Below are 24,143 nucleotides of genomic sequence, written 5' to 3'. Positions count from 1 at the left end.
AAGTACATGTATTGGTTTGGGTTTTCAATACAATACTTTTGTATTGTATTGAAAATCCAATACAATTTATCAGTTTTTTTGTATCAAAGCAGATTACTGATACCGTATTGATACCGTATCACAGGGATCAGATTTTTTTTTTTGCTAAAACCCTTCTTATCAATAATTTTTTTGATTGGTAAAATAAAAATGAGGTGCGGAAAGTACAAACATCCTTAATGGGCGGAGAAAAAGAGAATAAAAAGATACATTTTGTTACTTCATGCTAGTCGGGATTTTCTTCTCCTTTTGAAAGGCCTTCTCTTCCTTGGCCTCGTTGATGAAAGTTTGCGCAGTTTTGAAATTGTTGTCCGGTTCTACTCCTTGGACCATCCACTGATGTGAACTTACACAACGTTTGATTGTCCTGGCTACTAGACTACCTTGTTCGCAGCCGCAAGTATCAGCTGCAGCAGAGAAGCACCTCTCAACGCTTGCCGAAGTTCCTGAGCAAGCCAGGTAGTCCCTGGCGATGAGGGCCAAGATTGGAAATTCATCGCTATGATCCTATTGTGGGAAAGACAGTCAATTATCTATTCATCTTAAAAATTGGATAGAAATTGAAATTCAGTCACCTTCCACCATTGCAAGCACTCATCTGCTTGAGAGGTTGGTAGCTTATACTTGCCCTCTAAATAGATAGAAAGTTTGTCGGCAGTATGAGCCTCAGATGCGTCAGGAAAGTAATAAACTGTTTTTTGAGCTCCTTGGCTTAATTTAGATTGGTCAAGAGCCGGTGATGAGGATACTCTCAAGGGATTAGTTGTTTTGAATTTTTCTTTTTGACTCTTGAAGAGATTGTTCAATAGGTTGCGGGTGTAATTGTGGTGGCTGGGAAATGAAAACTTGAAGATTGATAATCGAAAACTGGGATTGAGTGCTGTGGCAATGAGGATCACATTGCACCGCAAGGCCTCGTTGAGATAAGTGGTCGTTTTTGAAAGCATCTTTTCAAACATGGTTTTGAATTCTGGTTCTAAGCAGCTCTCGAGTTTTTCTGTGATGAATGTCTTTATGTACTGGTATTCTGAAAGCAGTAAGCATGCCGAGGAGTGATCACCCTCCATCTTCTTTGTGAGGAAATAAAACTCCTGACCACATTTAGGCGCTGGATCAGCTTACAAGATAATTTAAGAAAGAAAATGCTGGATAAACTTACACTGAGAGTTTCATTTAAACGATTTACCATGTCCCATTCACTTTGACTAACCTCCATGTTGTTATAGAAGTTTTTACCCCCCTCGAGTTCTTGTTGATCTTTTTTGTTTTCAATTAACTTTCTGATGATTCGCCAAGCTTGATATCCGCGGTCCCGACTTTGGAACTTGATGTTCCAGCGAATACCGTATCCAGCAATGAGACTGGGCCCATCAAAGTCCAGTTTTTTGCACCACGCATCATACTTGGATCGCTTGGCTGCGGAGGAAGTGATCCTCTGAATGATAAAGTCAACCTGTTTAACGGCATCACTGGTAGTGGTAGTTAGCACCCCGGCCCAAAAAGAGAGAAATTGCAACAGGAGACATACTTTTTGTAAGATTGCATCAATCTCAATTGTATTTGGAGCATCTTGATTGTTGGTGGTGATCTCATCTGCCGTGGGTAGAGCTTGATTGTTGGTGTTAAATTGTAGATCAACATCTTCTGCGACAAATGGATCAGGATCATCGACCTGTTCAGATTCTTCCAAAATCGGAGCTAGGGCAGGGGCAAACCCAAGTGTGTCATCTTTTGATTCAAGCAATCCCTCAGTTGATTGTTGGATGGCCTGGAGTCCGGTGTTGAGGATAAGGGCTACTTTGTGGCAGAAGCACCTAATGTGGTTTCCCAAAAGGTCCAGATCCACTCCGGTCTTCCTGAGAATGAGTCGGTCAACCTCAGAAGCCATGGTAAAGTTGTTGGATGCTGAATTGGTTGTCTGGGCTAAGATGTAATAAACAAAAAGTTGAATGTCTTAGTCCATCGAATCAAGAAAAATAATAATAAAAGAAACTTATCTTTTCTTGTAATTTAGCCTTTGTGAGTATGTTTGCAAAATGGATAGCCAAAAGCTTTCCCTGGTGACTGGAGGCGATGTACTTCATTCCCAGATGCGAGATCTTGAAAGCCCAATCTGCTTTTATGTAAGCAACCAAGATGCCAAGGAAAGCATGATGGTTACCTTTTGTAGTCCAGACATTATGGATCAGTGTCATTTTGGAGCCAAGTTCCTGTAAACCAGAGAGCAATTTCAGGCATGAGATGTCTGTTTGCAGGAAAAGATGAAAGAAAAACTGACTTGTAAAGTCGTGATAACCTTGCTCTGTAAATTGAGATAGAGCCGATGGGCCTCAGTTGCTGCCCAAGTTCTGGAATAGATATGGATACCCCTTCGAACGTAGTTCAAAGTAACACTGAGTAAAAAGTCCTCGATCCGGCTCCATGGTAACAACAATCGGATTAGCCACATTACTAGGAGTTGGTTGAAGACCCTCATGTTGAAGGTTGTATTTTTCATGTAGCATTTGATCGATCCTTCTTGTTTGTTTTGTTCCACATCTTTCGCTGTTAGAGGTAGCTTAGCTCCTGCAGCAATTGCATCTGATTGAGACCGGCAGGCAGGACGGTTTGCAGTGCCATCGCAATGCTTGTTCAGGTTTGACTTGGTTCCAATTCCCTTCTTGTAAACAGAGGTGCACCACTTGCACTTGTACATGAGTTTTTCGCCCTAGAAAGACCAATGTGAATAATGAAACAACCAGTGTTAGTGATTGCAGATGATTTCAAGAAGCTGGATTGAAACACTTACGGTATTGGTCTCTTTGGCATGAAATGGGGGGTTGAAGTAGTCAAAGATATTGTCAAATTTACTTTTTTTCTTCCCCAATTTTTTCACCTTTAAGTTTTCGTCATCAGAGTCCTGGATGTGATCAATCACCCCTCCAGCTTGGTTGGATTCGTCATTGGTGTTGGTTGTTTTATGATGTTTCTTTTTGCTACGCTTTGATTTGGGTGTCCCCAAGCAACCTTGGCTGGTCAGAGATGTATGTTGACTGCAAGTACAAATCCTTGATTGGCTTTGGAATGGCTGGCTGATCTGACTGTTTGATTTGGATTCGCTGTCATGGTTTTGAGTCCTGATTCCGCTAGAATTAGGTCCCAATGATCTCCGAGAGTCCTGATTGGTTCTGACAAAATTTGCATGAGAGCGCGAAGGAGTTGTGATCCGAGTAGATTGGCGGGTAGGTGCTCAACAGTGAGAGGGAGTCGGATGAGGTGATGTGGTTGATTGGGCCATTTTGAGTAAGATTAGAAAGGAGAGCGTCAAGGCTGGCCTGTCGGCAATTAAAAGGACTATCAAGTCTGATTTCAAGGTCAGAGAAAGCCTAGGGTTAGGCAATGAGGGGGAGAGGAGGCAAAAGCAAAACTGACTTGAAAGAACCCCACGTGAACCTAATTGATGGGACTGAGTTTGTTGGGATATGTGGGTCAAGACCAAGGCTTGTCAGTTGGCCGCTGGTTGAGATCAAGGCAAGAGAGGGAGGTTGGTCAACTTGCACCCAAAGTTCAAAGTAGGAGCTGACAGCTCGCCCGGCAACACCCCTGGGTTTCCAATCGGCCCCACAATGCCGCGGCGGAGAGGGAACAACCCCTCAACCACACACCAAAGCGCAGCACCAAGATAGGAGGGGGAGAGAGGCGGTGAGAGGACTTACTTCCTCAACTTCAAGGGCGGAGAGGTTGGTCAAAGACCAGAGATGTGTGTCTGGATCGATTGATTGATCGGGGTTGAGGACGCAAAGACGGAGGTGTTTCAAACTTTCAGGCGGTGAAGAGGGTGAAGCGCGGGCGGAGGAGACAGTTCTTTACTTAGCTGAGATTGAGGGGTGCCGTCACAGAGGTTGGAGGCAGCTGAGTCATGCATTCCGCGCGGAATATCCTGTCTGGTTACAGAATGTCCAGTAAATTTTTGGAATATCCTTTGGATTGGGTTTCCCTCTCTCACGCTCATTGCCACTGTCTCACGCTCACCCAGTGCTTTCTCAGAATTCATTCCAGCCATTTGATAATGGAGATGAACAAATTGAGTAAAAGCAACATAGAAATGCAACCTCCAAGAGAATATAATCCTAAGAGGAACATGATGTGTTTTAGAGCCCTGAATGGAAAATCATGAAGGATCAAAAAAAGTCACCAACGACACTGCTGATTCCCGAGGTTTCCCCGCGGGCAAAATTCATGGCTTCCTCGACCATCTCTTTTGCCTTGTTCCCTTTTGGCATTGTCGGATCATTGTCTAGGCCGCGAACAAGACTCTGATAGGCAATGATGGCCTGTGCAAGGAGGACGTTCAGCCAGTCCGTCGTTTCAGGGGGGTGACTGGATAGGTCGTATGGTAGTTTGGATAGAAGCTCCGACTCGGAAGTTCCCTGCAATTTTTCATGGAAAGAGAGCCTTCTAGTTGGGGGTGTGGAATGCTTTCTAAGTTTGCAGAATATGCAACAAATTATGGTGTTATTTTTTTTTTTTTTGCTCAAAGACAAAACAAGGAAAATGGGGTGGAAGAAGACAAGAACATACCTGTTGTGGTCCAATTGGTTTCTTATTTTGTCACGACTTTGGATCTTCAAATACCACATACCTTACAAAGCATATTACGAGCACTAAACTATACACGGGGGACACGTAAAAACAGGTTCGGTCAGCGACAATCAAACGATTGGACAGGAAAGATGATCATCCGGACGGCTTACAAAGAGAGTTGACCGACAATGAAGCCTTGAGTGAACGTGAGTTGGAATGGTTTGAGGACCGAGTTTTGGGAGGACGACGGAGGAGGCAATGGCGGGGTAGAGCTCTTTGAGCTTGACGTTTCAGTTGGCCATGTTGTTGGGGTCGTCCTCGTCGGTGCCAGCTGTGCCGTCGGCCATCCATGATCGAGACGGCAGCGGAGGGTGATAGCTTGAATGGCCAAGATGCACGGAGCCAGCGAGAGACTTCGTCGAGGATTTCCTTACTCTGGCTGTCGCCAAGGAGTCCAAGACCGGCGGTAGCCTTGACGGAGATCGGGGTACAGGATCGCTGTTCAAGCGGCACGCCGTTGAGGGCAGCCTGGAGGAGTGGACGGAGTGACTCAGCGGCATCGATCAACCGGCCGGCGTAGCTGGACAGACCTGGCTGAGTCTTGAAGAACAGCTTGTTCTCCAGTTTTGGGAGGATGGAGGCTGAGGAGGGCCTCGAGGTCGTTGAAGCTGGAGGACAATACGAGAAGCGGTAGACATGTATTGGGGATCCCGTCAAGCCGGCGTTGATCATGAGCGCATGTGGTGGTGCTGGTGCTGGTCAGCTCGGGGTCGCTGGCAAGCTTGTGACTGGCCTGGATGAAGGCAATCTGGAAGGGCACGAAGCTGTTCCGGGAGAGGCATTTCTCAAGCAGGGTGGTATCCACAAAATGCCGGTCAAGTTTGCAGAGCGTGGTGAGGGCCTCGGACATCAGTGGGATCTCGACGATCCCTTCCGAGTTGGTGAACGGCTTGGAGGGGTCGAGCAGATGCAAGTTCAGGTTGGAGACGAGGTCGAGGGCCAAGAGTCACAGCCCGGGGCCTTCGGCGGTTGTCTTGGGCGAGAAGGTGGCCCCTTTGCAGAGATCGGCACAGCATGCGGTGGCCACGTCGGTCATCTTGACCGCTTTGAGATGCTTGCGTAGGCTTTCGATGAACGCCGCCTTGCGAGCCGTCAACAGGGATCAGTTCCAATCCCCCACGATGATCTTGAGCACGATGCCGGGACAGACAGCGAGGAGCATGGACACCGTCAGCCAGGTGTAGTAGTGTTTCTTGCCGTTCTCGGACAGGCGGTGGGCGACATCGAAGAGCACGTCGGGGGAGCCTTTGAGCCGGCCGTTGGATCTGACCAGACTTGTTCGGGTAGGTTTCAATCCAGGGTGGCTCAGTCACTGTGCGGACAACCCAAGGGACGGCCAAGGCAATGGGGGCCAGGAGCTCTGGGAGTCGTTGGCATATTCTCGTCTCCTTTTGGGGGCTGGGTGGCCATCGCTCTTGTGGTCGGGTGAAGACATTGGGATGCTTGCCAGTCGGATCCTGAGCCGAACAATGAATTATGGGTAGTGATCGGGCCAATCACTACAAGTGCACAAGTCTACAGTGTTTGCCAAGTAAGAAAAGAAAATAAATTCAGGGTTAGTATTGGGTGTATGAATATAAGGACCCCGCCCCGACAGAACTATGATCAACCAAAGCCAACAACAACCAGGTTGCGCGTGCATTTGTATTAGCGTTGAGCTGGCCTGATTGCAGTGAACCCCAGCTTTTGCATAGTCCCAAAGGGGAGGGGAATCTTTGATGATAGACTTACTCACTCGGGTTGATATAAATGTGATTGATTGATGATTGACCGACCACTACGGTGGGATTCTGCCTGGCCCCACAGCGCCGCAGCGGGGCTGAGCGCGGATGGCTGTGGCTGGTCGTCTGGAGGAGCGCGCGCGCGGGTCAGCGCCGGCAACACAGACGGGGCGAGAGAGAGAGAGAGAGACTTACGGGGCGGGGGGTCGGGACGTTTGATGAGCGAGTGAGCGTACTCGAGGTTGCGATAGATGGCCTCGACGGCCCTGGCGGCGCCATGTTCGGCGCGGATACGTTGGCCAACGACGCATGCGCGGGAGATCAGGAGGGGGTCGGAGGGCAGGCACGAGGGTCTTGACGGAGAGCTTGCGCAGGCCGGCGCCAATGGCCAGGGTCTCGACCCGCTTGGCCCGGAAGAACTGGTCGCCAAAGAACGGCTTGATGATCGGCTATGGACCGGTTTGGGGCCGCCGGCACACGCAGGGCGGTGGTTGATGGGTTTGGAGCCAGTGCAGGGGCGAGGGGAGGATTGTGGATGGGGGTTTGTGAGGAACCCATTGCAAATTTGGTGGGGTAGGTTGGTTGTCGAAGCGCTGGGGGTCTTTGAGGAAGAAGCTGATGGTGGGGACGGGCCGCTTGTCAGGTTGGTGTTTCACGTTTGCCACATGGGAGAGGGCGGGGTAAAAATAAATTTATGTGCCAATAAACCCGATATACATTGATACATAGGGTGGATTGTATTGGGTCCCCCTTTACAAAAGTCATGTATCATATCGGCTACCCGATGGGCAGTGAAGCCTATACAGCCTATCATATCGGGGACCCAATGTGATACATGTCCAAAATGACGCGGGTATCACAATACTATACAGACCTATACCAATACCTGTCACGGATTGGTTTCACCGTTGGTGGAGAGAGCTCCTTTTATAGACAAAAGTGGAGCCCCAAAGGGGCTTGTGGGTTAGGGTTTCAGCTAATCTAGACAACAGGGTGAGGGATTTTAGCTGGTGGGAGTGGATACAAATGATGTCATAACCCCTCAGGGGCGCATGGATGGTGTCAGAATATACAACAGAACATTCTAAACATGCCAGGGGTGCATACATGATGTCAGAATATACAAAAGAACATTCTAACACATGCATGAGGTGACAGTAGACTGCATGAGCTGTCATCCTGGGGGAATTAGTGTATAAACAAAGTCTGAGGCTGCAGAAACAGTGTAAATGATGTCATACTATGTATATAAAGGAGTGTATGTAGTTAATATGTAATGAGTGTAGCCTGACAGGGAGATGTATGTTTGTATCCTGTGATATGTATAAGTGTACTACTGTGAAACTTGGGTTGAGGCAGGTGACAGCTGGGTTACTGGGCTGGCCGTGTGATAGGTGTCCATGAGGTGTAACTTCCACACTAGAGCGGGTCCAGGGGTGCTTCCAGTAGTGACTAGGGGTGAAATTTGCCGTAGAATCCATTTCTGGGGTCCATTTGGTGGTATCTTTAGGCCTAGTATGAGTAATTATGTGGCATAGAAAAAACTTTTTATTTTTCCACTTTTCCGCCTACAACACCGGGGTTGCGTGAGGGGCAGGTCCCAATTGCAGGTACCCCCGTACACACCTGCTGGTGTGGAACTTCTCTCAATGGGGAGATAGGAGCTTGGAAGGGAAATGTAGAAGCCATGGATAATGACAGACTAAACGGGTGCTTGAATGGCTGCCTTCCTTGAACAAGCTTCTGGGAGAATTTTACACTAAGAATTTATAGTGTGGCACAATCTTTTAGAACTACTCTTAATTCTATCTGACTCTAAACCCTAAGTACCTGTGTTCAGTGCGCAAGAGATGGGGAATTTTATATCTAAGTGTTTGTAGAAGAGGAATGTTATATGTAAGTGATATGGAAGAGGAATGTTATATGTAAGTGATTTAGAAGAGGAGTGTTATATGTAAGTGTTTAGAAGTGGAATGTTATGTCTAAGTGATGCAACAGAGGAATTTTATTTTTAGGTGATGTGAAAGAGGAATGTTGTATGTAAGAGCATCCGCATCGGTGGCTAAGTTAGCCCAAGCTAAGGCACTTAGCCATGCCATTCATCCGCATAGGGTTGGGCTAAGACCCGGCTAACTTATCAAAAAGCTAGAATCCTGGCTAGCTCAAGCTAAATCTAGCCGCGCCTAGCTTCTTGGCTAGGGAGCTGCCCAAGGTACTCTCCGATTGACAAGTTGGTGAAAGCAAAACCAAATGGAACAACAACAAAAACAAACAACAACAAACACAAACAGAAAAACAAACAACAAAAAACAAACAACAAGAAAACGAACAACAACTTTGATTGGTCTTCTTGCTCTTGCTTGCTTGCAGTTGATGAATTGACTGCTGGTACTCTGCTGGATCAGTTTTGGTTGGTTGGTCTTCTTGCTCTTGCTCGCTTGCCGTTGATGGATTGATCTCATTTCTCTTACTTGCTAGCTTGCACTCGATAGATTGATAATCGCTCGCTTGCACTCAATTGATGATCCTTCTTCCTCTTGCTTGCCCGTTTCTTCTTCCCCACTAACAATCTCGGGGGTTTTTTTTTTTTTCTTTGTTGAACTCAATCAATATTCATTAGTATTCCTCACACCCACTATGAATATTGTTTTTTTCTCCTACTCATGACCTTTCTTTTCATTTACACTTTTGCTCGTACATGTGTATTTTCTAACCAGATGGAAAGAGACAAGGTGTTTTTATTACTGTAGAACAGGAATTGGCCGTGTTATTCTTGCAAGTCAATGCTGGCAAAAACAATGTGGTTGATACCACTGAAGACAAGCTTTGTGATTTAACTTAGCTGGATAGTAGCTCCAACCAATGCGGTTGCGGGGGTCTGGCTAGCGCTAGCCGGGTCTTGGATGACTAAGTTAGCTTGTGCCAACTTAGCCACCAATGTGGATGCTCTAAGTGATGTAAAGAGGAATGTTATATGTAAGTGATTTATCTGTGTCAAGGGGGCAAGTTATTTTTATATGTCAAAGTTCAACTATTTAATATATCAAAATATTATAATGATGAATGCTAGTAATCTACAATATTACTATCAAGTGCAAACATGGGGAAAGAAGACAACAAGAAGGGGCAGAAGAGGCCTCCTTATATAGTAAATAAACTTGTCTGAGACTAGAAATATGTAACTGAAAAATTCTTCTACTATGTATAGCTGTGTGAAATACAAAAGGGCTTGGTATTTTACTATCTAAGTAGGAATTTCTTTTCACAGAAGAGTGTATCAGATGTGATTATATTATTAGAGTGGATTTTATGATGAAATATTCTGAGATCTACTGTGTATCTACTCTTATATGGAAAATACATCTATGAGCTGTTTCTTAGAGGTCACTCTTGAATGTTGCTATGAGATATGTTACATGTCTGACACTCATGTATATAAATGTTACTAGTTTTCTGGGTGTGAAAATAATCATGACAGCTGAGTGAAATTTAATATGGAGTTTATTTGTACTGTGTATGTTTTGTATGTAGTTTATACAGTACTTTAATAGTAAAATCTACTATGATTTGATGTAGTTGATGGTTGATTGGTCTTACCACACTGGCACCGCAAAAACAGGGACCTGGACCCGGAAACGCCAGGCGGTCCCAAACGGGTGTGGGTGGGTACCCGCCAAAAGGTGGTGGCTACCCATTTGCCATCTTTAGACCCTTAGGTTGCAATGAAAGTGGGAGGGCAGGCCTGTATAGAGGATGGGAATGAGGGCTCCTTATAATGATCCTTCCAACAATTGCTGAGCAAAGCTGCACAAAGGACTCAGCCGCAAACTTAATCCAGCCCAATGGCAGGACCGTTGTGAGGCACATTGATAGGGAGATGAATGCTGAGCTTGAGGAGGTGTGCCAAAAGACAAAATCTTCTGAAGCCCTCCCAAGTGTCAAGATATTACCACGGCAATATCCTATGTATCTCACCGCGAGTCAAGTGGTAGCCTAGATCCTATTATGGAGTGTGCTTTGGCACACTCTTATTTCAACCAAGGTTGAATGCACCATGACTGTGCATGAAAGGGCATGATTTAATTATGTGGAGTTACAGTGGCAGTTAAACTGGAGTATGCCGCATGTCAACTGCTGGAAGTTTCTGGAGTTTTTCTTGTAGTGCAACCAATGACCAATCATGACTGATAGAGCAATATTGAGAAAGCTTGCATTTTGAGGGGTCCGACTTTGGACCGCCAACTTGACTGCAGCCACCCTTGACTTCAGCCAACAGAAGAATACAGCTTCTGTACATATCTCCTTCTCTCTCTCTCTCTCTCTCTCTCTCTCTGCCCCCCCCCCCCCCTCCCTCTCTCCATGCCCCCCCCTCCTCCCTCTCTCTCTCTCCTCTCTCCATGCCCCCCCCTCTGTGATCACTCAAGATTCAGACTAGCTATGAAGTTAAGAAAAGTTATCTACCTAGGCAAATGTTGGATGTAGGATGAGAAAATGGATAGATCATAAGGAAAAAATCTATATTTGAGTGTGTTTTAAATGTAGCATGGATTGATTGGTCTCACCACAGTGTCCCTAATCTTTTCAACTTTAATATGTTCAAGGTTTCAGCCATCATGAGTATACCTGCAGTTTTGATTGTGGTCAGGATCACACTTGAACTAGATTATTGACATTTTCATGGCAGATTATTTGTGTTGAATACATAATAATAAACAGAGACAAACAGAGAAACATGCATGATTTGATTGAACCAACATATATACATGTTGACATACTTTTAGTTTAGCTAGGGAACAAAAAAGAAATAAGATATTTTGGGCCAAGTAAGCAACAGCTCTAATAATTGACATCGGAATAAAAATAAAAACATGCAACACAGCCATGGGTCATTTTGTTCTAGGCAGGTCAAGAGTTCAGAGCACTATCCAACAACAAATCTGAGAATCTACTCATGTCTACATAGAGAAAACGCATGCAGCAAGGAAGGAGGACTGCCTTTTGCGTTTGCTTGTCTGATTTTCCTTTCAGATAGTTTCTCCGTCTGCAGTGCATATTTAACCAAGTACTGCTGCGCAATGTCCTGAAATCGGCCACTTCTTAGTCAATTCTAACTCTGCTGTAAATCTTTTTGACAAAGAAAAATGTAGCGACATATCCAATGGAGCCGGTCATCTATATTGAAGGTTGACGCGGGAACAGTTAATTTATCAGTTCGACACACATACTTTGGAAAGGGTTAGCCAAAAGAAAAAGAGACGGACCAAAAAGTCTAGTAAAGCAAGTAGCATCAAATAACCAAGATAAAGGGCGATCGACGTGAATCCGTGTAGAGATAACCTAGTCGCATAAAGCAGGCCATAGGCGATCAACCAAAATGCACTCGCACCGCCAGTCACAAATGCTCTCTCATGCCACCGATAATCTTCTTGACAGAGATGAAAGTAGCACATCAACACTGTCACTGTTGCTGTAGTCAAGCCAACAACCCTACAAAAGCGACCTCTTAAGTGGTGTGACCTCATTGAAAAACATTTGATTTGCTCACTCACGTAAATGTTAAGAACAAAAAACCGGCAGCGTAATAAACTTTATTCCCGAACAATGAAGACAACAAAAAGTAACCTGAAATGAAAAAGGATTAGGCAAAATGAGTGGGAGAGCTAAAACCAACTCTAAGCTGTTTTGACAAGTTTGAGATCTGATGGGAAGATTACCTACATTCAATGAATCCAGCTCCGAATGGCAAAATCCCGGCCATAAGCGCAGAAGGCCAAAACCTCATGTACCAGACTGTTGGTGGTATTTGTCTAGGGATTTGGTTAACTCTGACGGGAATGCGCAACGGTCCTTTCCGAGATGCCATGATAGAACCAGCCAACGCCAGAGGCAGAGAGATTAAAAACCACATCACAATGATCGCAAGCATCGTACCTATACGGAGGAAGAAAAATGAGAGATGCATTCCAACGAAATCTTGGCAATTTCTTACCAAATGGAACGGCTCCCGCTGCACCGGAGGCGACGAGGAAAAAATTCAAAACATTCAACACGGCAAAGAGAATCCTAAGGTGGCACATGTGATACACCCCAAAGGAAGTTTATGGGTTTTAGCATAGAGCTGTAAGATACTTTCTGCAGTTGAGGTAATCGTTGAGATCAAGCATGAGTGATACTGACGTGGGGAACAAGCAAGCAGTCAAAATCATATTTTGCTTGAAACTTAATCCGCCATAGGTTTGATACATTCGCGTACTGGCATGACCAGCAACGTAGCTGAACAGAGTCCAAGTCACGATCATCACAGTAGATAAACTGCCTCGGTTTGCAGGCGATAGAAAACCGAACAGCGCAAAGACTGTGGGTAGATGAGGAATGTGAGAATCTTGATCATCGGTCAACGAGAGGTGTAGCCTCGTGAACTGACCAAGTGTGACAGTAGCCATAGCCACAATCTGAGCTCCGCTCCCAATGGCTACCGAAAGAAGCATGAGACGCTCTGGTGCCCTAAAGACTTCCCCGTGCAATAGCTTCCATCCGAAATCCTCTTGGACATCATCGATCTGGTCGATTGCATTGTACCTGCCGATATCTCGTGTTACAGTTCGCATTAAGATCATGCCAACCATCACACAAAGGAAAGCAACAATAACTATAGAGCTGTATAGATGTGAAGAGGTTTGACGATCAGATAATGTCAACTTTTTTCATGTTTTTCACTCTCAGGAAAAAAAATCTGCACTGAGCCGAACAAGAGTGATCGCATACTATAACCAACTTGATGAGAGAAAACCAGTGGATCTTTGGATCAAAGATGTGCAAGTAATGATCCCATCTTGTAGCCCATGGAGTTGCTGATTCCTATAAAGGTACGTAAATTCCCAAGACAAGTCAACGAGAAAGGTACATACTCAAGAGTGCACGAAGTTAGCGTCTGAAATGACATAGACAGCTGTTTCTTCCAACAGCCATAATGTTGACTAGCCTGACAAAGCTCAGCATCTTGTGAAAATTAGGAACTCACAGTCCAAATAACGCTATAGGTATAGGGAACTGGGTTGTCATTCTGTTCACTCAAGCTCATCGGCTGTCCAGATTCCATATCGCACGTTCGTGAAGCACTGGCATCTAAGGATGCAGGCCATACTAATGCACCAACCACGCGGTAGTTACCATTCCTGACATGATATCTATTCGAGTCGTACGTCAGCCTCAACCAGTCAGAGTAGCCAAAATAATTGTCCGACTTACTCGAGAAAAATGTTGTAATGATTGTGCAAAACTGGCACTGGTTCTTGAGCTTGTCCCAAAGAGAATCCAATCGAATAAAATGTCTCTCCAGAGCCGTCGTCTCTTTTAAGCTCGGCAGCGGGTAAACCTGAAAGAATAATCAAGTGAGATTGCGTTCATGTGCAGGTGACAAAAGAAACGGGGAGATGATCTGACCATCGATTAACCAGTTGAGAGCATATCGATCTTGAATTGCCTGATTTACGAAACCAGCATCGGTTGCGGGGATGGTTGAATCGCAAAGTTTTTTACACGTCTCATTCTTTCTCATTTGGATCTATTAAGCAACAGCAAAGAGTACATCAACAAGCTGGCTAGAACTTGGGACATGAGAGGAAGAGTTTTCAAATACTTGAAAAGGAGAATCATAGAGCCTATCTCCAAACAAGATGCTTCCGAATGATTCACGTTGGCTGTCTGGTCCTTGAGGTGGTTGACAAAAATGAAGTTGAGGATGATAATAGTCGTATGATATCACACTTTTTAGTTTAGAATGAGCAGAAATCTGAGGCGTGAGTGCGTTCACAAACAGCGGAACAGAATCTCCCTGATTGTAGTCCCTTGGCGCTGTACCAGGCAGATAGAAACTCCATACGGGCACGATTAGTTGCATGAATATCAATGCATTTCTGAGCTCTTTCCGCCAAGTCATTTCAATCAACCCGATCGTGAAGAGTGCGGGCAATTTCGTGTAATCGTCTCTCTCAGTAGCTTCTTGTTTCTTGATTCCAGGATTCGGGACGATGAATTATTGCCGCATAGAATATTAATACAACCGCCAGCCGTGAAGTAAATGAGAAACACTCAGTCAAACGTGAGGCCAAAATAGAATGAAACGTACAAATAATAAACACAAACAGCTTAGCTCAATACGCTCCAGGATAGGGTGGGCTTGACTTCTCTCTCAAAGATGCGGCTACTGTAAGTCGGCGATGGTCCAAGTGGTTATCGGAGACGATGATGACGATGGTGATGTAACTGAAGGTCGAACAGGGTCGGACTGACTGGCTGAGTTCACGGGCGAGATCCCGACCAAGTCCTAACTTAACTAAGTCCCTCCCGAGGGAGGCCCTCTGGGAGGGACTTACAGCTAACCCAGGAGAGCTTGCAACTTGGCGCGCAAACTCCGAGACTTTGTGCCGCAGCGGCCAGACTTGTCCGCAGCTCCAGACATCCGTGCGCGCGGACCGTGCCCGGGGGAACCCGGGGGAGGAGCCTGCAGGAGAGCTGCCTGCCGCCGACCCAAACCCTGCCTGCCGCCACCACCAACCCACCACCCACCACCGCCGAATCGACTGCCGAGCGACGCCAGCCTGCCACCGCCACCAATTTCATCCATCCCCGTTGTCCATTCCATCCACCGCCGCTGTCGAATCCAGCCACCACCACCATCATCAAACCCAGCAGTCGCCACTGACATTGCAGCTTGGATTCTCTCACAGGTATGTTCCTATTTGATTTCCCTTGAATGTCACAAAGCTGATCCCTCCTCTAGACACCATGTTTGTCAAGTATTCAGCCTCCTTCAAATTCATCGTTGTTCGGGCAGCCCTTGATGGAAAACCACTTGCCGAAATCAACGCGGCAAATGGATCTGAGGTTAGTTCTGATTCCCTCCGACGGTGGTGTGTTCTATACGAAAAGACTCGTTCGGTTGTCGTCGATCCCGAAACGTACGAAAAAAGGGGGCGCCCTTTGGCTCTCAGTGAAGAAGAACGATTGTTTCTCTTGGAGCTAGTCACCGACAACCCAACGATCTACCTACAAGAAATTCAGCAGGCACTATCCACCGAATGCAACCTCCAAATCTCAGTCCAAACCATCTCAAACGAGCTTCATGGACGCCTCCAAATGAGTCAAAAAACTATGCGTAAGGTAAATCCGAATCAAGACCGGACTCAACGAGCCAAGTACCTCCTTTTGATGGCCAACTTTGAGCCTGAATGCCTCGTCTTCACTGGTCAGTTTTATTTCTTCTCTCTCTGAATTTTTATTTGTATATAGTAGCTAACACCCTCCCTCTCTGAAAGATGAAAGCGGGGTATGTTTGGATGCAGTGATCCGCACTCGGGGTTGGGCTCAAGTGGGTGAGAGGACGTCACGGCTCCCGGTAGCGCGGGCTACCCACCGCTTCAATTTAATCCCAGCGGTGGCCCTGAGCGGGCTGGTTGCAGTGATGATACAGTCTGAAACTGTCAAGCGAATCGATTTCGAGACATACTTAGAGCATGTGTTGGTGAGTAGCTTGATGGATTCTGCGCGCGGCATCCTAACTGACCACTTTTTTTTTTGAAGCTTCCAAATATGAATCCATACCCAGGACCCCAAAGCATCGTTGTGATGGATAATGCGCAAATCCATCACAACGGGAACATCGAACGCATAGTCGAGGATCACGGCTGTCTGCTGATCTATCTTCCGGCCTACTCCCCCGACCTGAACCCAATTGAAAAGGGTTTTAGTGTGTTAAAATCATCACTCAGACAATATGGCGAACTTGATGGGGGCGAAACCGATGGGGAGGCAATCGAGGCCTTTGCAAGGCTTGTTTTCACCGACGAACTCATGCGAGGCCTGTTCCGAGGGTCTGGTTACACCGATTAATGGATCCCCGGACTACCGGCTGCCCGTTTTTTTGTATTGATAAACAACTTGCTCAATTCTTTGTAACATTACTTTGTAATCAATGTGCTCGATTCTTTGACTTAACATTTGGTTTTTCTGCATATTTATCTGACTCCGGATGTAATTAACCACAAGATTGAGACTTCATTGGGAAAACGGGTCTGCTGAGATCCACCACAAGATTGAGACTTCATTGGGAAAACGGGTCTGCTGAGATCCTCCCGTTCCAAGAGACCCATGTGATGCGCAAACTCATCTTGGACCAATCAAATGGACTATTGATTGCTCCTTCAAATGGACTATTGATTATAACAACGTTAACCAGTTTTATTTACAAAAAGAGATGGTCAGAAGGAGGTTAGAATTTACATAAAGAGATGGTCGGAAGGAGGCTAGAATGCTGGAGCTACAATGTATTGATGACTTTGAAACAATAAGGAAAAGGAGTACATAAGAATGGATCGGGGGAGTAAGATACTTATTGGTTTCTAGAACCCTGGTTTCTAGAAACCTTCATTAAGTGATGCGCATATTTCTTTGCAGATGAGACAATGGATCGGGCGGGGCCTTTGGGGATACCTCTGCTGGCAAGCTCGTCAGAACTGAAGGACTTGAACATAGTCCAGTGAGTGATCCCAAGGGTTCCGATCCCCTCAATGACTCCGGGGGAATCTGGATTGACGTGTGCAAATTCGAGGAAATCCTCGAGGCTGTGGTCCTCGCCGCTTGGAGGGGTTATTGGTGACAAAGCCCGGGTGGGATGTTCTGGGGTGCTGGGGCCGGTCGGGCCGGTCATTGAGTTCGAGGCGGCCAGTTGCGAGGCGGCCAGTTGCATTGGGTTCAAGAACACTCCCGGAGGCATTGAAAATCCAAACTGTGTTGGATATTGGAATCCGGCCGACGTTGTTGGATACTGAAACGCGGCCGAAACGGGAGCTGGAAGTGTGGGGTGAACTGGAGCTTGAGGCGGCGGTACATCCTCCTTGGTCTGAAATTGAAAGCTGTCCGATTTTGGGGGAACACGGAGGGTGACTTGGCCGGGGTTGGTCTTCTATGAATCTCATGAGCAGTCAGATCAGATCCTCAGCCATACATCCCAAGGGAATAAAGGGAATAGAACACACTCACAATCGCTTTGGCCCACATAGCAATTTGCTTGGGAGTCATCTTGAAAAACTCGTTGGGGTTCTCGGGATTGATGAACACGCCGACCTCGTGACTTCTAGTCAGGTGTTCAGCGGGTTCGTGGATACAGCCAAGTTGCTGCACCAAGTCCGTGAGGGAAGCCGCTTCCTGTGCACCTGCAGAGGGCCCATCGGATGGAGTTTCTTCAGAGCTGGGACCGGCATGCATGGTCCTGAGGTGTTTGTAGGCAGATTCTTTCTAAAATATCACACAAAATGAGGTCAATGAGACATTCCGACTGGGTTGAGGTGGACAGGAAAAAGCCACTTACCTGAGCTACAACTATCGGATCTTTCTGGACCAAGCGACATATAATCTGGCGGCTTTCCGGAGTGCCCTCGGCAACCAGGAGGAACTGGGTGAATATCTCATCGGAATCGATCCTTTTTTTTTGGGCTGCTGAAAACACGCGTCCATTTGGGATAATCGCATTCCAAACAATGTTACCTTTTAGAGCTTGGGCTCGGGCAAAGAATCCAAGCCCCTCGTCTTCGCTGTGTTCAATCTCATTGATTGCCGCAGCTTTGAAACTCTCGAGATCGTAGTTGTGAGTGTCCCAGTTGATCATCAGCTTGCCAGGTTCCGATTCGACTTTATTGTATTGGGGGCCAATGGAACCAGCTAGGCTTCGTCGCTTGCGGGGGTTTGCAGCAGGAGGTTTGGGAAGGGGCGTAAATAGGATGAACTCGATACTTATGGGAACCTCAGGGCGGCCCGAAGTGGATCCTGCACAATTGGGAAGTGCCTGGCTGTGTTGTTGAGAGTTGGTAGCCAATGATTGAGATAGTATCAAGTCGCTCGATCGGCTGGTGGCTGCGCTCGATCGGCTGGTGGCTGCGCTCGATCGGCTGGTGGCTGGTGAAGCTGGAGGTAAGCCCGAGAGTGATGGGTCGACGTGAGACGGTCTTTGCTGGCTTCGTATGAAGGCGTCCCGGCGGCGGTTGCGATCCACGACCAAGTGAGCAGTGCCATCAAAAAGCAAGGGCACGTGTCTGTCGGCAGGCGGCGTCAGTGGGTGGTGGAACCATTCGCGGTATTCGGACGGTGAAACTGAACGATAACGGGAGTTATTGTCCATCCCGAACCTGCTACTTTTACGGAAATGATCAATTGCGGCATAGAAATTAGTTCGTGGTGAGAAAAGGCCCACACATGATGATGATAAACCAAAATAACTCACGCGTGTTGGATTGTTCCCCAATGGCACAATGGTTCCAAAGGACCGTTGGGGTTGATTTTACTGGGGGTGGCGGTGGCGGGGTTGATGGATTCGGCGGTGGTGGGTGGTGGGTTGGTGGTGGCGGCAGGCAGGGTTTGGGTCGGCGGCAGGCAGCTCTCCTGCAGGCTCCTCCCCCGGGTTCCCCCGGGCACGGTCCGCGCGCACGGATGTCTGGAGCTGCGGACAAGTCTGGCCGCTGCGGCACAAAGTCTCGGAGTTTGCGCGCCAAGTTGCAAGCTCTCCTGGGTTAGCTGTAAGCCTTACAGGTGATTTTGGCCTGAGAGGTACATCAACATTCAGGGCCTCTGGGTGGTTCTGTTTTTGTGTAATCACCCTCTACATTCAGACTTAGAATCATCAGAAGGCTGGGTATATCATACCCTTTTCTGGTGGCTCTTGCTGGTGCCCAATCGTACAATGTGGTCAATGTAGAATTGAGAAAACCCCATGACAGCTAAGACAGCTGAGTTTTTGATGTTTTTTTAAGAGGTGGGGCAGGTAGAAATGTGACATGAAAGTGCATCAAAAATTAGCCAAGATGTATGGCTTTCAGATTATCCAAAAACTTTGGTGGAAACACCGGGGGTTATGGAGCTATAGCAACATTTGTTGGGGAGTTGGTTTTTGGCCGTTGCTCTCAGCCCTAAATCACCGATACCGCATAAGTCCCTCCGGTGGAGGCGCTTCGCGCCTCCAACTTCGGACTTAGTTAAGTTAGGACCAAGTCCCTCTATTGGAGGGGACGTCCCGCAAGGACCCTCCGAAGGATGTTGACCCCGCAACAGTAAAAAATGACATTTTTCAATCCTTTCTGCACCAGCCATTTCTCACTGGGCAATAACGTGTTGCAGGAGAAAACTATGCTCAACATCATAGAGTGGAGGGCTTCCCGTCGAGTCTGGGAGCTTCCCAGATCTCAATTTACACACCCAAATTCTTAATTTTTGACAAAAAGGGAAATGTTTTCCTAACACCACAGTTCATTAATGAAATGTGCACTGGTTGAGTTTTTGATAGGTTTCTTAATTTAGGATTTAGAGGGGCATCTAGAGCTCTCTAAATGACAACAGGAAGTCATCCAGTTTCTTTCTACCTGTTTTTCAATTTTTTTGGGGCCTGGTGCCCCTTGAAGTCCTTTTTTTTGTTGCTGACATGTTGATGGAATTTCACTCATCTTTGATCTCCCTCTTTCCTTGTCAGATATGTCACAGTCTTGTGCATGTGTTTTATTCATTGTGTTTCAGTGTTGCTCCCACATATTGACCACTTTTGTATTTAGTCTACTTATAGCACCTACAATGTATTTCTATTCAAACATGCCACTCCATTCATGTTTACAGGAGAAGAGTGGTTGAAACATTGGAATCTCAGTGAAATCCTGAATTTCATGTTCACATCAGCTGAAATGAGCCTTGCAAAGAGACCATTTTTCAGCTCCCCTCCAGTTTTACAATGCCTGCCCATTGCAAAGTGTAATTGAAGGACTTTCCTTTGACTTTGAACAAATCAGGAATTCCAGATTTTGCAGGGGAATCTGGAACTCTGGGTTACTTCAGGGAGCTTTGGGGACCAATATTCTCTGTGAACTCTGAAATAAGGATTGCCAAGTAGAGATGGGCGCACGTAACCCGTTGCGGGTATCCGCTATCTGCTGGCGGGTACCCGCTGGAGGCCCTTGGGTATCCGCCAGCGGATGCGGATGTCTGAGATTCCGGCAGAATCCAGCGGGTACCCGTGTATTCCGGCGGGTATCTGCTCTCCCTAGGGTATGGAAGCTGCAGCGGTCGGCAGCCATAAAGCCGTTCTATGTTGCTGTTGATTGGGGAGAGTCCCTCCCAGTCGACAGCAACATACAATAGTTGACCGGGATGAGTCCTTCCCGGTCGACAGGCATATCAATTAGTGGACCAGAGGAGTCCCTCCCAGTTGACAACTAGACATACCAGTCGACCGGGAGGGACGACTATACACACCAGTCAACCGGGAGGAATCCCTGATGAGCTAGACAGAGCTGAGACTGAGACCAGCGGACACGATGCGGGTCGAGTGGAGATGGTAGTGGAAGGATATTATCATTACACATCAGATATGGATAGAACATAAGAGAGAAAAGAAAGAGAAAGAGGAAAGAAGAGAGAGAGAAACAAAGGAAAGATGAGACTACTGTACCTGAGACCAGCGGACACAATGCGGGTCGAGTGGAGATGGTAGTGGAAGGATGAGGAAAGAGTCCTTCCACGTCCGCTGGGCCCAGGTATACTACATACATGTGAAACTAGGTGTAACATGTGGATGAAATGTGTAAAGCAGAAAAAGAACAAAGAAAACCTGAGAACCATAACTCAACAATCCCTCCCGGTCAACAGTCATAACAAGCAATTGACTGGGAGGAGTCCCTCCCTATATCAAGGAGTCTACCGGGAGGAGTCCCTTCCCATATCAAGCAGTCAACCGGGAGGAGTCCCTCCCGGTCAACAGCCATATCAAGCAGTTAACCGGGAGGAGTCCCTCCCGGTCAACAGCCATATCAAGCAGTTAACCGGGAGGCGTCCCTCCTGGACGACAGATTTATGCAGCAGTCGACCAAGAGAAGTCCCCCCTGGTCGACAGCCAGGAGAAGTGCCTCCCGGTTGATTGACATATGCAGCAGTCAACCGGTAAGCACGTTTTGAGGAGCGGTTATCCAAAGATACCCGCGCGGGTATCAGCCCAGGCGCGCGGGTACCCGCTGTCAGATGCGGATGCGGATGCGGATGCCAGAAAATGGCTAAAATCGACCGCGGGTATCCAAACACGCACGGGTACCCGGATGCGTGGCGCCCATCTCTAACAGGTTGTCCGGAGGGTCTACTTCCAGTGCAGTGGGGCTCCAGTTACACTTCCAATTGTGACTAGGGGTTAATTTGGCCGTAGAATCTGATTATGGGGTCTGTTTGGTTGTATCTTGAGGCCTTCTATGGGTGAAATATACTTATGAGAGAAAACTTTGGATTTTCCCATTTTGTATACAACACCGACCGGTCATCAAGAGGGGTGCTGTGGCACCTTTATCCACAATATAGTGGCGGGTGTTGACCACAGGTGCCCGGGTACCTGGTTTTTTTTTCCAAATGCCAACACCTGCACCTGCGGGCAGGTACCTGCCATACGGCCGTGGGTGCCAGGTATCACTTGGCAATCCTTAATCTGAAATCTATAGGCTCAGATCTGGATTTCAAGATCAGCAGGAAGTCCTCCATTTATCATGTTGTGGTACTCAAAAATGTGAAAAATCAAAAGTTTTTCTCATGTATATGTACAGTCAAAACCGTCTAAGGGCATACCCCTCGGGAGAGCACCTTTTATATGCCCTTAGACAGACTATGCCTATCTAGAAAAACTTCCATAAGGGCATACATATGACATTAGAAAAAACTGTCTATGGGCATACATTTATGCCCTTAGACAGGTTTTTTTCAACAAAACAAATGAGCGGTATATTTTCATTTTTTGGTAAGAAGCAGCTTGTATGCTGGCTTTGTGTAGACACAAGTGATGAAATTTATGATAAGAAACAAGCTAGTCTGAAAAAATCATTCATTCTACATGATTGATAACTGTGAGGTCATCTGGAAGAGCTTTGGAAGTTGACGGAGATTTTGCTGCACTGGAGTTTGATTTGGGTTGAGAAGTTGAGTTCGGAACGGCCACGGGTTTGAAATAATCCTTTATTTCCGCCTGAGTTCCTCCGAAATGTATTGCTTTCAGTAATTCTTGCTGAAATTCTTCCAAGTTGGCAATGAGATTGTCATGCTTGGGTTGGTCTTCAAGATAAAGTAATGCTTGTGAAACATGCCGGAGCATTTCTGTCTTAGTTGGTCGCTTGACGGGTGGTTTGGTTGTTGTAGGTTCATTTGAATTGTCGCTCTCCTGTCTGCTCTCCTCTTTGATGAGCTCAAAGATCTCCTCGTTTGACCAGACTCTAGCTGCCTCGGTATTCTCTCCTTCAGGATTGAGAAGGTGGTTGATCAACATCCGATTTACTGGAGCGACTAAACCAATCTGCTGTAGAGTGTCGAGCTGTCTCTCAATTAACTTGGCTGTATCTTCGATTTCTTGATTGACTTTTTCAGAGTAGTTCTCGGTAGCTTGAATGGTGATCTTAGTTGCTCCCCAGCAGTTTGAGATTGTAGCTTGAGAAACATTTTCCCAAGCTTGTGTTGCCATTTTCATGGCAACTAACTGATTGACATTGAAAATGTTGCTGGCACTCTTTGTGTCCTTGAGCTCGGTGAATACGGTGATAGATCAAGAGATTGCCTTTTTGCAATAATGTGATTTGAGGCACTTAATTATTCCGGCATTGAGCGGCTGAACGTGACTGGTAAGATTCGGCGGAAAGAATTCAATTCTAATGTTAGAAACACCAGCTTCCGGTACAGTATGTCCTCAAAAGTTGTCAACAAGGAGCAATATGCTTCTCTTTTCAGCTCTGAGTTTTGAATTCCAGGTCAAGAGCCAATTTTCGAATATTTCTGAAGTCATCCAAGCGTTTCCATTGTTGTAGTACTCGTAACCATAATCACGCGCTTGCTTTTTTTTGAAACATCGAGGACTTTTGTATTTTCCAATGAATAGAACTGGTAACTTCTCGGTCCCATTGGCATTGCATGTCAGAGCTAGATTCATCCAAGTTTTATTTGCTTTCACACCGTGGCTTTTGCTGAATGCTAATCCTGTATCAGGAGGCATTCTAAAGAAACATACAACTTGAGAATGTGCCATTTGGAAGAAAGGAAAGAAGAAGAAACATACAAATAAAAAAGTCCTGTTTCATCCATGTTAAAGATATCCTTCAAAGGATAATCTTTGGTTATTTCGTTTAGCCTTTCCACCTCCGACTCAACAATGGTAATATCAGCGGACGCAGCTTCACTGTGTTTTCAATAACTCTTCAGTTGATGTCGTCTTTTGAAAGATTCTAGCCAGCCAGCGCTTAGCTTCAGCCAGTCTTCGCTTGGTATTCCAGCGAGGCAAGCAAAATCACGCCATTTTGCTTTGATGAAATCTCCGGTTACTGTCATGTTGCAATGGATTGCTTGAGTCATCCATTCTGCAAGTGAGGCTTTGACTTTTGGATAAGAAATCTGTTGTACTTTCTTGGTTGACGGGTGGGCGCTCTGAGAATTTTTAAGTCAAATGTTTTCTTCAGATTTCAGCCATTTTGAGAGAAGCGGCTGTTTGATGTTGAGAGCTGGATAGACATTTTTAAAATGTTCCGCCGTCTTCGACTGGTTCTTTCCGTTCTTATGGTACCAGTCAAGCACCTCAACCTTCTGCGAATAAGTTGCAACATTGACTTTAGTTTGTGAATCGGCTGGTTTCAAAGACTCGGCAGCTTTCCTCTTGTTTGATTTCTTTCCTTCTTTCTTGTTTTCCTTTGGATTATCAGCCTTTTTGTTCAT

The 24,143-nt window shown here is 46.3% G+C and overlaps 4 protein-coding genes across 4 annotated transcripts; all 4 read right to left on the bottom strand.

The window, feature by feature from the left end:
* Nucleotides 1-2,782: 2,782 nt before the first annotated feature.
* Nucleotides 2,783-3,144, bottom strand: PtA15_12A556 (uncharacterized protein; the record flags this gene model as incomplete). The annotated part of the gene is made up of 2 exons (XM_053162177.1): nt 2,783-3,019; nt 3,082-3,144. 2 exons carry the CDS (start codon nt 3,142-3,144, stop codon nt 2,783-2,785), a joined length of 300 nt encoding a protein of 99 aa, XP_053026121.1.
* A 1,538-nt stretch (nt 3,145-4,682) lies between these two features.
* Nucleotides 4,683-5,334, bottom strand: PtA15_12A555 (uncharacterized protein; the record flags this gene model as incomplete). The annotated part of the gene is made up of 2 exons (XM_053162176.1): nt 4,683-4,687; nt 4,773-5,334. The coding sequence occupies 2 exons, from the start codon at nt 5,332-5,334 to the stop codon at nt 4,683-4,685; spliced, it is 567 nt and encodes a 188-aa protein (XP_053026120.1).
* A 6,146-nt stretch (nt 5,335-11,480) lies between these two features.
* Nucleotides 11,481-12,991, bottom strand: PtA15_12A554 (uncharacterized protein; the record flags this gene model as incomplete). Its single annotated transcript, XM_053162175.1, has 7 exons — nt 11,481-11,555; nt 11,645-11,870; nt 11,933-12,005; nt 12,102-12,314; nt 12,373-12,446; nt 12,561-12,738; nt 12,808-12,991. 7 exons carry the CDS (start codon nt 12,989-12,991, stop codon nt 11,481-11,483), a joined length of 1,023 nt encoding a protein of 340 aa, XP_053026119.1.
* A 9,284-nt stretch (nt 12,992-22,275) lies between these two features.
* Nucleotides 22,276-22,713, bottom strand: PtA15_12A553 (uncharacterized protein; the record flags this gene model as incomplete). The annotated part of the gene is made up of 1 exon (XM_053162174.1): nt 22,276-22,713. One exon carries the CDS (start codon nt 22,711-22,713, stop codon nt 22,276-22,278), a length of 438 nt encoding a protein of 145 aa, XP_053026118.1.
* Nucleotides 22,714-24,143: the final 1,430 nt, after the last annotated feature.

This window comes from Puccinia triticina, chromosome 12A (assembly GCF_026914185.1).
Source record: "Puccinia triticina chromosome 12A, complete sequence".
Lineage (NCBI taxonomy): Eukaryota > Fungi > Basidiomycota > Pucciniomycetes > Pucciniales > Pucciniaceae > Puccinia > Puccinia triticina.
The sequence above is the reverse complement of the archived record's forward strand: the minus strand, read 5'-3'. Positions and strand labels throughout refer to the sequence as shown.